General features: G+C 56.6%; 2 protein-coding genes across 8 annotated transcripts; one reads left to right on the top strand and one right to left on the bottom strand.

The window, feature by feature from the left end:
• Nucleotides 1–2,966: 2,966 nt before the first annotated feature.
• On the top strand, nt 2,967–6,835 carry LOC114495658 (tubulin alpha-4A chain). The gene is made up of 4 exons (XM_028511022.2): nt 2,967–3,118; nt 4,854–5,076; nt 5,392–5,540; nt 5,791–6,835. Exons 1-4 carry the CDS (start codon nt 3,116–3,118, stop codon nt 6,760–6,762), a joined length of 1,347 nt encoding a protein of 448 aa, XP_028366823.1. The 5' UTR covers nt 2,967–3,115; the 3' UTR covers nt 6,763–6,835.
• A 1,643-nt stretch (nt 6,836–8,478) lies between these two features.
• Nucleotides 8,479–11,935, bottom strand: STK16 (serine/threonine kinase 16). 7 transcript variants are annotated; one of them, XM_036022837.1, is made up of 8 exons: nt 11,851–11,935; nt 11,300–11,489; nt 10,507–10,726; nt 10,115–10,248; nt 9,820–9,940; nt 9,584–9,694; nt 9,057–9,178; nt 8,479–8,949 (listed from the first exon to the last, which is right to left on the bottom strand). In XM_036022837.1, the coding sequence occupies exons 2-8, from the start codon at nt 11,383–11,385 to the stop codon at nt 8,811–8,813; spliced, it is 933 nt and encodes a 310-aa protein (XP_035878730.1). In that variant the 5' UTR covers nt 11,386–11,489; nt 11,851–11,935; the 3' UTR covers nt 8,479–8,810. The 7 variants fall into 7 exon arrangements, with proteins under 7 accessions (XP_035878730.1, XP_035878729.1, XP_028366825.1 ...); XM_036022836.1 differs by having other exon boundaries at nt 9,599–9,694; nt 10,438–10,726; XM_028511024.2 differs by having other exon boundaries at nt 9,599–9,694; nt 11,851–11,890.
• Nucleotide 11,936: the final 1 nt, after the last annotated feature.

The following is an 11,936-nucleotide window of genomic DNA, read 5'->3' on the forward strand; positions in this document are numbered from 1 at the left end:
TGGGAATGGAACTGGCAGCACTTCCTTCGGTTCTCAGGCTGGTGCTCAGTCCACTGAGCCACACCAGCCAGGGCTCAAGATCTTCACCTTAATCACATCTGCAAAGCCTTTGCGATGTAAAGTCACCCAGTCACAGATTCTGGGGATTCAGACATGGGTCTCCTTAGAGGGCTGTTATTCTGCCTACCTCCATGGCTAAATGGGAATGCAGGCCTAGTGTGGCCAGGCATTCCAGTTCTTCTCCTTAGATGCTAGACGTCTGCATTTTCCTGTGACTGCTGCAAGGAGTCGACACAGCAGGCCTGAGACTGCTGTCCTTAGAAAGGTCTGCTTACAGGGAAGACCCTTGGCTGGCACTTGGGAACTTGGCTCTTGCGATGTTCCCAGTCAGCAGTTAGCTGCCAACGACGGTTCGTGGTACCTAGATAGTTAATGTTAACGATAGAGTTTGTGCTGAACACCTGCTCTTCTTCTAGGAGTCTGGAATTTTAGTATGAGCTAGGCAGAGGTGTCTAGGTGACCAGCATTCAACAAAAACCCTTGATTTTTGGAGTCTCTAGTGGGTTTCCTTGGGCAGAAACACTGCAGGGAAGCATTGTTCCATTTTCACTCTGCAGGAAGAATACCGTTTGTGAGCCCTTTGGGGAGGCAGAGGGCGTCGATTCCTCCAGACTCCCTTTGTGTCTGTTCCCCTTAAAATCCAGCTGTGTCTCCTTCCTACATTGCTGCGATAAACCTCAGCTGTGAGCACGATTTTATGCTGAGTCCTTCCTTTGAGTCCTTCTAGCTAATCTCCTAACATAGGGGTGGTCTTGGGAATGCTCCAAAGCAAAGACAATTCCTGAATTTTTGTTCATATTCTAACTGTTACAGGGGTTAACACTGTGAGGCCAAACAAAACATTTCTTAGAAGGAATTTGGCCTCCAGGCTGCCAATTTTTAACTTCTGGCTTCTTAGACTTCTACCCTAAGTTTAGTCCCATCTCTGGTGTAAAACAATTAATCTGACACACACTGTGCAAATGACCACCATGTGCTAAGCACCATGCTCGATACTAGGGACACAAAAATGAATAAGACAGAATCCTTACCTTCAATGAGTTTGCTATGTAGTGAGCTGGAAATGTCTACATATAAATGCAGCATGATGTGCTATACACACTAAAATAAATGAGTAAGTCCTGGCTGGTGTGGCTCAGTGGACCGAGTGTTGGCCTGTGAACCAAAAGGTAGCTGGTTCGATTCCCAGTCAAAGGCACATGCCTGGGTTTTGGGCCAGGTCCGCAGTTGGGGACCCCTGAGAGGCAACCACAATAACATCTTTTTTAAAAAGTAAAAAAAAAAAATAACATAAGAATAAAATGGTCTAAGAATCTACATAGCTAAGTATCCAGTTCTTTGCTATGTCTGCACACATTCCTAAATTCATTTGGTCCTCACAACCTGAAGTTACCCCAGTTCTACAAATGGAGATCCTGAATCTGAAAGTCAAAGAGGTTTAGGGTTTTGCCTAAGCTGAAATCTTGTTCGATATTCATTTCTCTGGGGTGAGGGTGCGCAAGGGGAAAAGAGAACCCGGGAAGGTGTGCGAGAGGCCGTGTGCTCTGTGATCACCAAGGGTTCCTGCTCTGTAGAGACCATGACCCCGTTTCCCAAAGCAGCCTCGCTCTATGCCCTCGTCAGTTTTCTTTTTTTATGAATGAGTCTTGTTCTCCCAAGCAGATGGCAAGTCCACTGGGAAGAGAGACCTTGTCATATTTCACTGTATTCCTTTCCATGTCTGGCCTAGGTAAGGTGTCGATGAGCTATTTTGTTGATAGAAAGTTGCCATGCTAGTTATTTTATCCTTCTGTGTTGTGTTGTCAGAGAGCCACGGCCCTGGGAAACACTGTGGCGGAGAGGCAAGTGAATCCTTTCCGAGGGACCAGCCTGGGAGACAGGTTTCTTAAGGGTGTGTCATGGGCCCAAGGGGCCCTTCCTGATGAATTTCACCAGTGAAGGGAGACAGCTAGAAAACGTAAGGGGCGTAAGGTAAAACAGAGCAGGTTGAAAAGCCGATTCTTGCAAGAAACGAAAATGAAACATAGGAAGAAGGGATAGCTTCCACCTAAGGCCTCCAGCTTGTGCGGAAGGTGTTCAGATGCGGGTCGTGGGTCCTGCCCACGGCTGAGGGACAGAGGAGGGTGTGAAGGTCAAAACTGGCCACGATGTCAGAATCTCCACTTCCTTTTCCCCTCTTCGGCGTCAACAAACATTTTGATAGCTCACAACAACGCTTTCAGGGTGCAGTCCTCCCCTTTTCACCAATGAGGAAGCCAAGGACCGAGTGGCGGTAAGTCACTTGCCCAAGATTACGTAGGGCAGCCAGGAGGCGAGTCCTGGTCCTAAGGACTTCAGTCCGGAGCTCCGGTGGCTCTGACGGCAGGAAAGCGGGCAGGGGGTAGTGGCAAGGGCTCGCTAATAGTGACCGCGGCGGTGATGACGAGGACACTACCCGTCGGGCAGCCGCCAGTCCGGGGCAGATTCTCCAGGTGGGCCGTCGCTGCGGGGCTCGGTTCGGCGGGGAATGCCCCACTGTGCATTCTAAGGGGTCGGCACGCTGGGGCCCAGGCTGTGCAGCTCGCGGTCCTCGGCCGCCCACAGGCGTTGGCGAAGGCCAGCCGTCCGGGCTGGGGACCGGCAGGCGGCGTGCAGACGGAAGAACAGCCTCTATGGCACCCGGCCTAAGCCAGAACACCTGAGCCGCCGGCGCCCCCGTGACGCAGGTGCAGGCGAGGCGCACTCTGGCACCGCGCCCTGCGTACCTGCAGCGGAGGTCGCGAGCCCGGAGTGTCGGCTCAAAACCGAGAACCAGGGTGTAAGCCCGGGGTTGCTACTCTTAAAGCACGTCGGACAGGTGAGGGACTCGGTGGGGGAGGGGACCCGCTCCCGCCCCACCTCTCGGAGACTCCTACCCCCTCGGGGGCGTGGCCTCCGGGCCGCTCAGCCTCCAGTGGGCGAGCGGAGCGCGCGGCCCCGCCCCCGCATATAAGAGCGGTGCGGCAGTGCAGCTAGCGCACTTCTCACTGAGACCCGTCACCCGGACTCCGCGTGAGACCCACCGCCCGGACTCACCATGGTGAGTGCGGCCCCGCCGCGATCTTCTTGCCGGTCCCCTCCTTACCCCCCTCCTTCCGGGCCGCTCCCTCGCGAGATGCCCGGGGGCCGCCATCTGGCGTTCCGGGTCTGGAGGAGGCGCAAGGGTGCCTGCGTTACCCCCACCCCCACCCCCACCCCTTCCTACTGACTTTGGCCGGGCTGGGTCGCCCGCTTTCGAAGGCTGGGGAAGGGGTCGGGGGGGGGGGTGGAGTGGGGCTCTTCACTAGCGAAGAGGAGCCCTCCTGGAAACCCCCTCCAGCTCCACCAAGCATTTGTGCCCTAATCCGCCTGAGGGGCGTCACGCAGTCCTGCGCCCAGTTTCCGCGGGAGAGGGAGACCCACTTGGCTGCCCTCGCCGCCAGCCTCCCCCACACCCAGTCCCGGGAACTGACCGGACACATGCTTGGCACGGGAAGGTGGAAGGGGTCAGGTTACCGGGTCCAGCATCCCCTTTTCCTCCGACTGTGTGTGCATCCCTCCCACCCACAGTCTCCCTACACCGTGACTCAGCACCCCGCTTCTGAGCCAGGAATGGGGTTCGGTCTCGTGAGGCGCGCCGGCCCCTCTCCAGCCTGAGCCCGGTTGCGCGGACGGGCAGAGACAGCTGTCGCTGAGCGGGAGCTCGGGCCGAGGCCAGGTTGGGGGGAGGGGGGAGAGGTGTGTGTAGGGGGTGGTATTTATAGCCCAGGAACGGGGGCCGAAATCCAATCCCCGCTTTCCGCTGGGATGTAGTTGGAAGGAATCTCGAAGACGGGGGAACACGGGGCCGGGGTGCAGGGCGGCACTCTGTACTGCTCGGGGCAAGGCGGGTTACCTTTGGGGCCTCACCGCAGGTTCCGCTTCCTCCTCTGAGTATTTGGAAGCCGTCACCCCGCCATTTCGGTGTCGGTCAGGGCAGGCGCCGCACCACTTTGGCGTTTCAGGGGTTACTTTCAGACTGGCATGGACGAGCCTAGGGCAGCGGCTGCCCTAGTGCTCACAACCCTTATTGCCCGCACGTGCCCTCTGCGCTTACCGGCATTATCGCTACTTTCCCGAGGGGGGGGTCGGGTGTGGGTAGAGGTGGGAAGAGGAGCCAGATGGGATTGCTCTCCAGAGCCAGATGGGATTTAAAGGTGGGGGAGAGGGTACCCTGACGGCCCAGTGGTCGGTTGGTGCCAGACTGGAAGGCCCAGGTGCCTCTGTAGCCCAGAGAAAGGAAGAGGGGAGAGAGTTGTATGGAATTCTAGTGGCTCATCCTCAAAGCAAAGAGTTCGCCGAGTGGGGGTCTCTAGCTACAATTCGCAGGTCTGGGAAACCTGTCTTCTATCGGGCTCTGGAGAAGCGGGGTCTGCGGGAGCAGAAATTGGGAACAGCTGGAAAGTGGCCTGTCCTTGTCCGTGACTGCAGTCTCTGCGGGGCTCACATGCCCGTGCCCTCTGCCTCCTCCCTGAGGGTCGTGGGGAGCCGCAGCTCTCACGTGACAAGGTCCCCGTGGAGAAGCAGGCTAAGGGGCTGGCCCGCCCTACTGGGTGCCTCCTCCAGCTGGGGAATCCTATGGGGGGGGGGGGGCAGGCTGCCAGGCTTTTCTGACCTCTGTCCAGCCCCAAGCCTCCACTTTTGCCAACTGAGTCATCCTAGCTGGTAGGTGATACAGTGGGGGAGAGGTGGGGACCTTGTGAAGTGCGATTGATGGACAAAGGGTTTATGCTGTGTCCCCTCTCTTTATCCCGCAGCGTGAATGCATCTCAGTCCACGTAGGGCAGGCAGGTGTCCAGATGGGCAATGCCTGCTGGGAGCTCTACTGTCTGGAACATGGGATTCAGCCTGACGGGCAGATGCCCAGCGACAAGACCATTGGTGGGGGAGATGACTCCTTCACCACCTTCTTCTGTGAGACGGGAGCTGGAAAGCACGTGCCCCGGGCCGTGTTTGTGGATCTGGAGCCCACTGTGATTGGTGAGAGAAAGGAGGGGGGTGTGGAATAGAGGGGAGTGGAGAGTGACTCTAGGCTTCTTTCTGGAGAGCTGGTGTCTCAAACTGTCTTTCCCAGCCCTGAAAACTCCTCACCCAGTTTGAATCTAAAGAAGGCAATCTAATCGCAGGCCGGCCTGCGCAGCAGGTCCGGGCTCCTCACACACTGGTATCTCGGGCTGGCAGAAGGATGAACTCTTCTACATATCTGTCCGCAGATACCACAGTGCGGGGGGAGCGGTCCCTGCTGGGCACAGCCTTGTGGTCTGGGCCCTGACGATGTGGTTTATGCCCTTGCAGATGAGATCCGAAATGGCCCGTACCGGCAGCTCTTCCACCCAGAGCAGCTCATCACTGGGAAAGAGGATGCTGCGAACAACTATGCTCGTGGTCATTATACCATTGGCAAGGAGATCATTGACCCTGTCCTGGACCGGATCCGCAAGCTGGTGAGAGGCTGGTGTGAAAGGGCGGGGGCTTTTCAGATGATGCTAATGGTCAGGGAAGGGACATTTCTTTTTCCAGACCTTTTTCAGGGAGTCGTCTCTAACTGTACATGTTCCAGAGCATGCTGCTGCTATGGAATACTCATTAATCTTTGCCCTGGCTCCAGAGATATTTAGGCTTTTGTGGAGCCAGTGATAGAGCTCCTCAGGCCCCTTCCCACACACATTGCTCTTTCTCCTTCTTGCCTTTCAGTCCGACCAGTGCACAGGGCTGCAGGGCTTCCTGGTCTTCCACAGCTTTGGCGGGGGCACCGGCTCCGGCTTCACCTCGCTCCTCATGGAGCGGCTGTCTGTCGACTATGGCAAGAAATCCAAGCTGGAGTTCTCCATCTACCCAGCCCCCCAGGTGTCCACGGCCGTGGTGGAGCCCTACAACTCCATCCTGACCACCCACACCACCCTGGAGCACTCAGACTGCGCCTTCATGGTGGACAACGAAGCCATCTATGACATCTGCCGCCGCAACCTGGACATCGAGCGCCCCACCTACACCAACCTGAACCGCCTCATCAGCCAGATCGTCTCGTCCATCACGGCTTCCCTGCGCTTCGACGGGGCCCTCAACGTGGACCTGACAGAGTTCCAGACCAACCTGGTGCCCTACCCACGCATCCACTTCCCCCTGGCCACCTACGCGCCGGTCATCTCTGCAGAGAAGGCGTACCACGAGCAGCTGTCGGTCGCCGAGATCACCAACGCGTGCTTCGAGCCTGCCAACCAGATGGTGAAGTGTGACCCCCGGCACGGCAAGTACATGGCCTGCTGCCTGCTGTACCGTGGGGACGTGGTGCCCAAGGACGTCAACGCCGCCATCGCCGCCATCAAGACCAAGCGCAGCATTCAGTTCGTGGACTGGTGCCCCACGGGCTTCAAGGTCGGCATCAACTACCAGCCACCCACGGTGGTGCCCGGAGGTGACCTGGCCAAGGTGCAGCGTGCCGTGTGCATGCTGAGCAACACGACCGCCATTGCCGAGGCCTGGGCCCGTCTGGATCACAAGTTCGACCTGATGTACGCCAAGAGGGCGTTTGTGCACTGGTATGTGGGGGAGGGCATGGAGGAGGGTGAGTTCTCTGAGGCCCGGGAGGATATGGCCGCCCTGGAGAAGGATTACGAGGAAGTGGGCATCGACTCCTATGAGGACGAGGATGAAGGAGAAGAATAGACCAGCTGCCGGGAGCCCACTTACTATGTTTGTTGCAAAATCCTTTCGAAATAAACAGTTTCCTTGCACGGTTTCTGGTTCCCTCTGTGAGTACTTGAGCTTCTGCTGCCTTCTTTGTGCTGCTTGCTGCTGCTTCTGCTGCTGCCCGCACTCTATGCTGCTTACGACCCTTTCCCCTTCTGTAGCTGAAGGCGAGACCTGCCAAGGAGCCCTCGCCAGGCCCGGGGAAACATGACCCCATGGTCCTTGCTGTAAGATCCTCAGGGGCACCCAGGACAGGGAGGAAATGAGGACTGAATCCTGGACCTGTCCATCCAGCCACAAACTATTGAAGGATATATGAGTCTTCACTTCCTTTCCAAGTGAGAGTTTAAGTCCAGCAGTGTCTGTATTTGAGTTGAGACTAGGACACTGTTCTTCCTGTGGCTTCTGCATTCATCAACTCTGGAAGCAAGGCCTGGCCCAGGCACCTCTGTTACGAGGGCTCGGGAGTGGGGCCGAGCTGCCCTGGAGTTCCTTGGCGTGGAGCCTAGTCATAAGCGTGGGGGATGGGAGGGAACAGGGCCACCTCCCGGAGTTGTTTATGTCACCGCATGAACAGCTTTGCGTAGCTTACTGACTTGCTGCTGTGCTGGGGCCTCGGGCTGTGCCATTAAAAGCCAGGTCATCTCCCCTCTGTTTGTGCCTTCTTTCTGGCCTCAGCCACCTGTTTTAGCTGGTGGGCCCTCAGGGGCCCTGGGGAAATTTTCAACCTTGCTAATGGGCACCCCAGGACCCACACTGACGTCAGCATGCTGAAGGTGGGCAGGTTTGAGGGAAAGAAGCTTCAGTCTCAGGAGCGGGCGATGCCAACCCTGCCCTTGCTTTCCCTCCCTGTGATTCAGGGACGCAGTGCCCTTCCCTGGGGAACAGGTTGTGAGCCCAGTAGACGCAGGGCCCCTGTTTACTCAGCACAGTAGGCAGGAAGTGGCAGCTGGACACTGCCACGCCGCACCGGCCTCATTAATCATTAACCATGAGTGAGCTAAAACCGTCTGGGAGAGACTAGGCCCGAATGGCTGCCACCTCCGCTCCCTTTGCCCCCAGGCTGAGGCTGGGAGACCTATTATGCAGCCGTCCCAAAGCTTCCACAGGCGTCTCCACCCAGAGAAGCCCTGGCCCGGCAAACCAGCTGGGCTGCTCTGACTAAGCCACCCACCCCTGGGAAAGGAGGAAGGGAAGAATGAGTAGAACGGGCCTTTAGGGGACCCTGTTCCCGGTTCTTGGCGTAGAAGCCCACTCAGGCCAGGGCAGCTTTAAGGGTCTAAGTTAGACAAGCTAGAACTGCCCATGGCCAACCGGCCGGGTTTAATGTAAGAACACCCGCCTCCTGACGGGACTCCACACCAGTCCCTCCTCTTTCCAGGCTGTTCCTTGGAACTGGAAACGAGACCTTGGGCCGCTCGCATCTGTTCTCACTCTGGGAACAATGAGACTGAGATCCACACCAAGCTGCTTTCCCTTTATTTTCTTTTAAAGATTGTATTTATTTATTTTTGAGAGAGAGGGGCAGGGAGGGAGAAAAGGAGAGAAACATCAAAGTGTGGTTGCCTCTCGTGCGCCCCCCCACACTGGGCACCTGGCCCGCAACCCAGGCATGTGCCCTGACTGGGAATCGAACTGGCGACCCTTTGGGTCACAGGCCGCTCTCAATCCAATGAGCCAGACCAGGCAGGGCTCACTTTATTCTTTTATTTACACATTCTCCTGCTCCCAGACTTGGAGGCAGACCATGATGTAAGTTCCGCAGTCCTGCTCGGAGCCTTTACTGTATTCTTCCAGTTTCCCTTTCCCCATACCCACCCTCACCCACCCCAACTCAGGTGCCCTGTCCAGTTGTTCTGGGGGTAAGAGAACACAGCCGAGAGGGAAGACCGAGCTGACTCTCCCCAACCCCCTGCCCCCAACCATAGGAGAGCAGGCCTGGACAGAAAGAACAGAGCTTCCAGTGAGGGATGGCAGACTTGTTCCAAGGCACAGGGGCCACCTCGACGTGGCCACTGGTTTGGTCAGATCTGGGTAGTGTGCTGGCCTGGAGGTGGGGGTTGCAGTGCCTCCAACTGACTGAGGAGGACAGGAATGTGAGGGCGCTGCTGGGGGTCCACAGTCATCATTGAGGCCAGCAGCTGCCGCAATGCTGAAGAATGCCTGTGGAGGGAGGAGCGCAGGGTGACGGAGGGGCACCCATCTGCCACGCCGAGGCTCCAGCAATGTCAGGGAGAGTCTGAAGTGCTTGGTGCCCTTCTACTGCTCACCTGGGGCTCTGTGGGATGTTGAGCTGGTTCTGCACAGCCAGGGCCACACTGTCACCCTTCTGGAACACCATGTCATAAGGGCCTTCTCCAAACATCATAGCATATAACACACAGCCTAGAGACTGAGCATAACCTGGTTACTCCATGGAAGGGGATCAATGGAGGCTATAACTCTCCTCTTAATTCTGTAGTGAAAGGAGACTACATGAGCTAAAAGGACTACGCTGACTTCAGCCACGTGACCCCACCAGGGCCCAGAGGAACGGCCAGTTAGCTGGAAGCCTCCGCACCCCTTGTTTAGCCACTGTCTTCAGCCCCAGCACTTAGCTGTACAACCTTGTTCAAAGGGCAGGGTTATACCACTTCCTGAGCAATTAAGTACAGTGTCAGTGACAGTTGCCAGGAAGGAAGTCGAGGGCGATGGGGACATACATGTTTCCTGGGGCCCCACGCACTGGAAACCAAAGACCTCCTCCTCTACTCCACAGGAGGCGCAGAGCAGCGCTCCTCCCCACCCAGACTCCCACCCGCACGCTCCTCACCCAGACGTCAGTCCGCTCATCGATGACACACTGACTCTGCACGGAGAACAGCTCCGGGGCCCGGTAGGAAATGGTGCACCGCTGGGCTGCCCAGTCCTGGAACAGTGACCCCAGAGCTCAAAAGTGGGGCACAGGTCATGGTCACGTGACCAAAATGGGGAATGCGCCAGAAGAGGTCAGGGATGGGGAACAGGCGGGCAAAGGAACCTGGAGACTCTTACCTGCAGAGCCAGAGCCTGGCGGGAGCCCTCCACATGGATCTGTGCTTGATTCATGGAACCCAAGTCCATTAAAACCGGCTGCCCCTCATCTCCAAGCAAGACGTTGGTGGGCTTCAGGTCCCTGTTGGGAAGCGGAAATGACCCATGAGCATCCCTGGACAGGGAGGCTAGAGTTCCAGGGGGGGCGAAAAAAATCATGGGGGCTGTTCCTTGGGAGGGGAGCTGAGACTTCTCATTTCTCTGGACGGAGCTCTTCCTTTCTGCCCCAGAAAGCATACAGGGCGCTCCCACTGACCTGTGGGCATAACCCTGGGCATGAATGGCCTCGAGACCTCTGCAGATACCCAGCAGCAGCTGAAGGATTTGCTCTTCGGTCAAGAAGTTGCCTTTGTCTTTCAGCCTCTCTATCTCGTCCCACAGCGTACCTCTCTGCAACACAAGGATGCCCGCAGTTGTTTTTCAAGCTTCTGCTCCCTGAGCCTGGTCCCTTCCCCATGTCAAAAGCCCATCAACCTTCTCACCACACACACCGCACACCCTACAGTCCCATTTGGATTCCTCTAAACTCCAAATTTGAAGCGGTCAAACCCGGGACATAGCCTCTGCTTCCTCACATACTTGACTGCTCACATAGCTCTTGGTTGGTGGCTCTGTTGCAACCCCTCCACAGCCAGGAGACTTTCTGACCTTGAAGAAGGGTAGCAGCAGCCAGGCCTCATGTTTAGTGCCCCGCTCCCTCAGACAATAAGCCACGAGGTGAAGGATGTTTGGGTGTTGGAAGAGGCGATGCATGTCTGCTTCTCGTTGGGCCTCCTCCCGGTCCTGCTGCTCGTGACACACGATTCGCTTCAGGGCGTAGAAGTGTCCGTCATGTAACCCCTCCACTAGGTCCACATAGCTGAACCCACTGTGGGCCAAAGGGGTCAGTGAAGGGCCATGGTCATCTCCCACACTGCTTGGACCCAGAGGAATTCCCTGGGGAGAACAGGGGGTGTCCTTCCCATTTAATAGAAACCCTCCCAAGACGTGACTCTAAGAGAAGCCGGAAGATCATTGCACTTTGAGCTCCAGAGCTGGGACAAAGTAATCGTTGAGGTCCTGTGATCATAACCCAGTGCTCTGCACATAACAGATGCTCATAAACATTAACAAATAGTTAACATTTATTAAGTGCTGTGAACCAGGCACTGGTGAGATATTTTATATGCATTATCTCATTTAATCCTCACAGCCCCATCAGTGACGCAAGAGAGTAATTATCTCCATTAAGCAAACGAAGAAACCATGGCCTATCAAGGTCACAAAAGGTGAAGCAGGCGGCCTGGTTCCAGAAGCTACTTTCTTGACTAGCATGTCACTAGGGCTCTGCAAGGTAAGTTAAAGGATAGGCGACAGAACAAAACTTTTTGCCACTATCAGGTGCAGATCACTGTCCTTCAATCACCATAATCCTGGGGACTAGTGATTTCTAAACACTCACCCCTCCCCCAGTTTCTGGATGAAGAGGTAGCGCTTATTGTCAATGATGACAGTTCCCGGAGAGCAGATACACAGCGCGTGGCCCATAATGTCTCAGTCATCCTCCTCAAGGGCGGTCTGAGGCTGCCAATGGGTTCGTCCAGATTGACTGCGCTCTCCCAGGGGATGCGCTGGGGCCCCGCCGGATCATGCTGAAAGGCAAAGGACGGCAGGATCGCGGGTCGGGCACAATCCAGACGGCCCCTGAAGTACTAATGTGGACAGATCGGGCCCAGGTATCGGAATCTATAGAACACCGGCCCTGCCGATACCATCTCCAAAGAGGTTGGGATCAGGTGCCTCAAAGCCCCAGGCCACGCAGCAACTACCAGACCGCTTCCTCCGCCACCAGCCCACCTTCGGACGGCCCCGGATCCCATGCCCATCGGGCCGCGAAGGCGAGGGTATGGCGTAGTTCCCAGGGGATGGGAGGCTCGGACCTATCGTTTGCAGAGCCCACCCCTGGCCTCTACGTGTACACCCCAGGTAAGCCAGCCCAGCTCCCCCACTGACCTGGCTTGGGCAGGAGGGAAGCGCCAGGGACCGGAAGCAGTGGTTGTGTCATCATTCCGCGCCTGCGTAACAGCCCGCAGTATCCT

Source organism: Phyllostomus discolor, chromosome 4 (assembly GCF_004126475.2).
Source record: "Phyllostomus discolor isolate MPI-MPIP mPhyDis1 chromosome 4, mPhyDis1.pri.v3, whole genome shotgun sequence".
Lineage (NCBI taxonomy): Eukaryota > Metazoa > Chordata > Mammalia > Chiroptera > Phyllostomidae > Phyllostomus > Phyllostomus discolor.

Coding starts and splice junctions, on each gene's coding strand:
- LOC114495658 (XM_028511022.2), top strand. Junction 5,077..5,391: donor TCTGGAGCCCACTGTGATTG/GTGAGAGAAAGG, acceptor ATGCCCTTGCAG/ATGAGATCCGAAATGGCCCG. Junction 5,541..5,790: donor TGGACCGGATCCGCAAGCTG/GTGAGAGGCTGG, acceptor CTTGCCTTTCAG/TCCGACCAGTGCACAGGGCT.
- STK16 (XM_036022835.1), bottom strand. CDS start 11,385: ATGGGCCACGCGCTGTGTATCTGCTCTCCGGGAACTGTCATCATTGAC. Junction 10,249..10,437: donor AGAGCTATGTGAGCAGTCAA/GTATGTGAGGAA, acceptor CTTGTGTTGCAG/AGAGGTACGCTGTGGGACGA. Junction 9,695..9,819: donor GCCAGGCTCTGGCTCTGCAG/GTAAGAGTCTCC, acceptor TCACTGTTCCAG/GACTGGGCAGCCCAGCGGTG.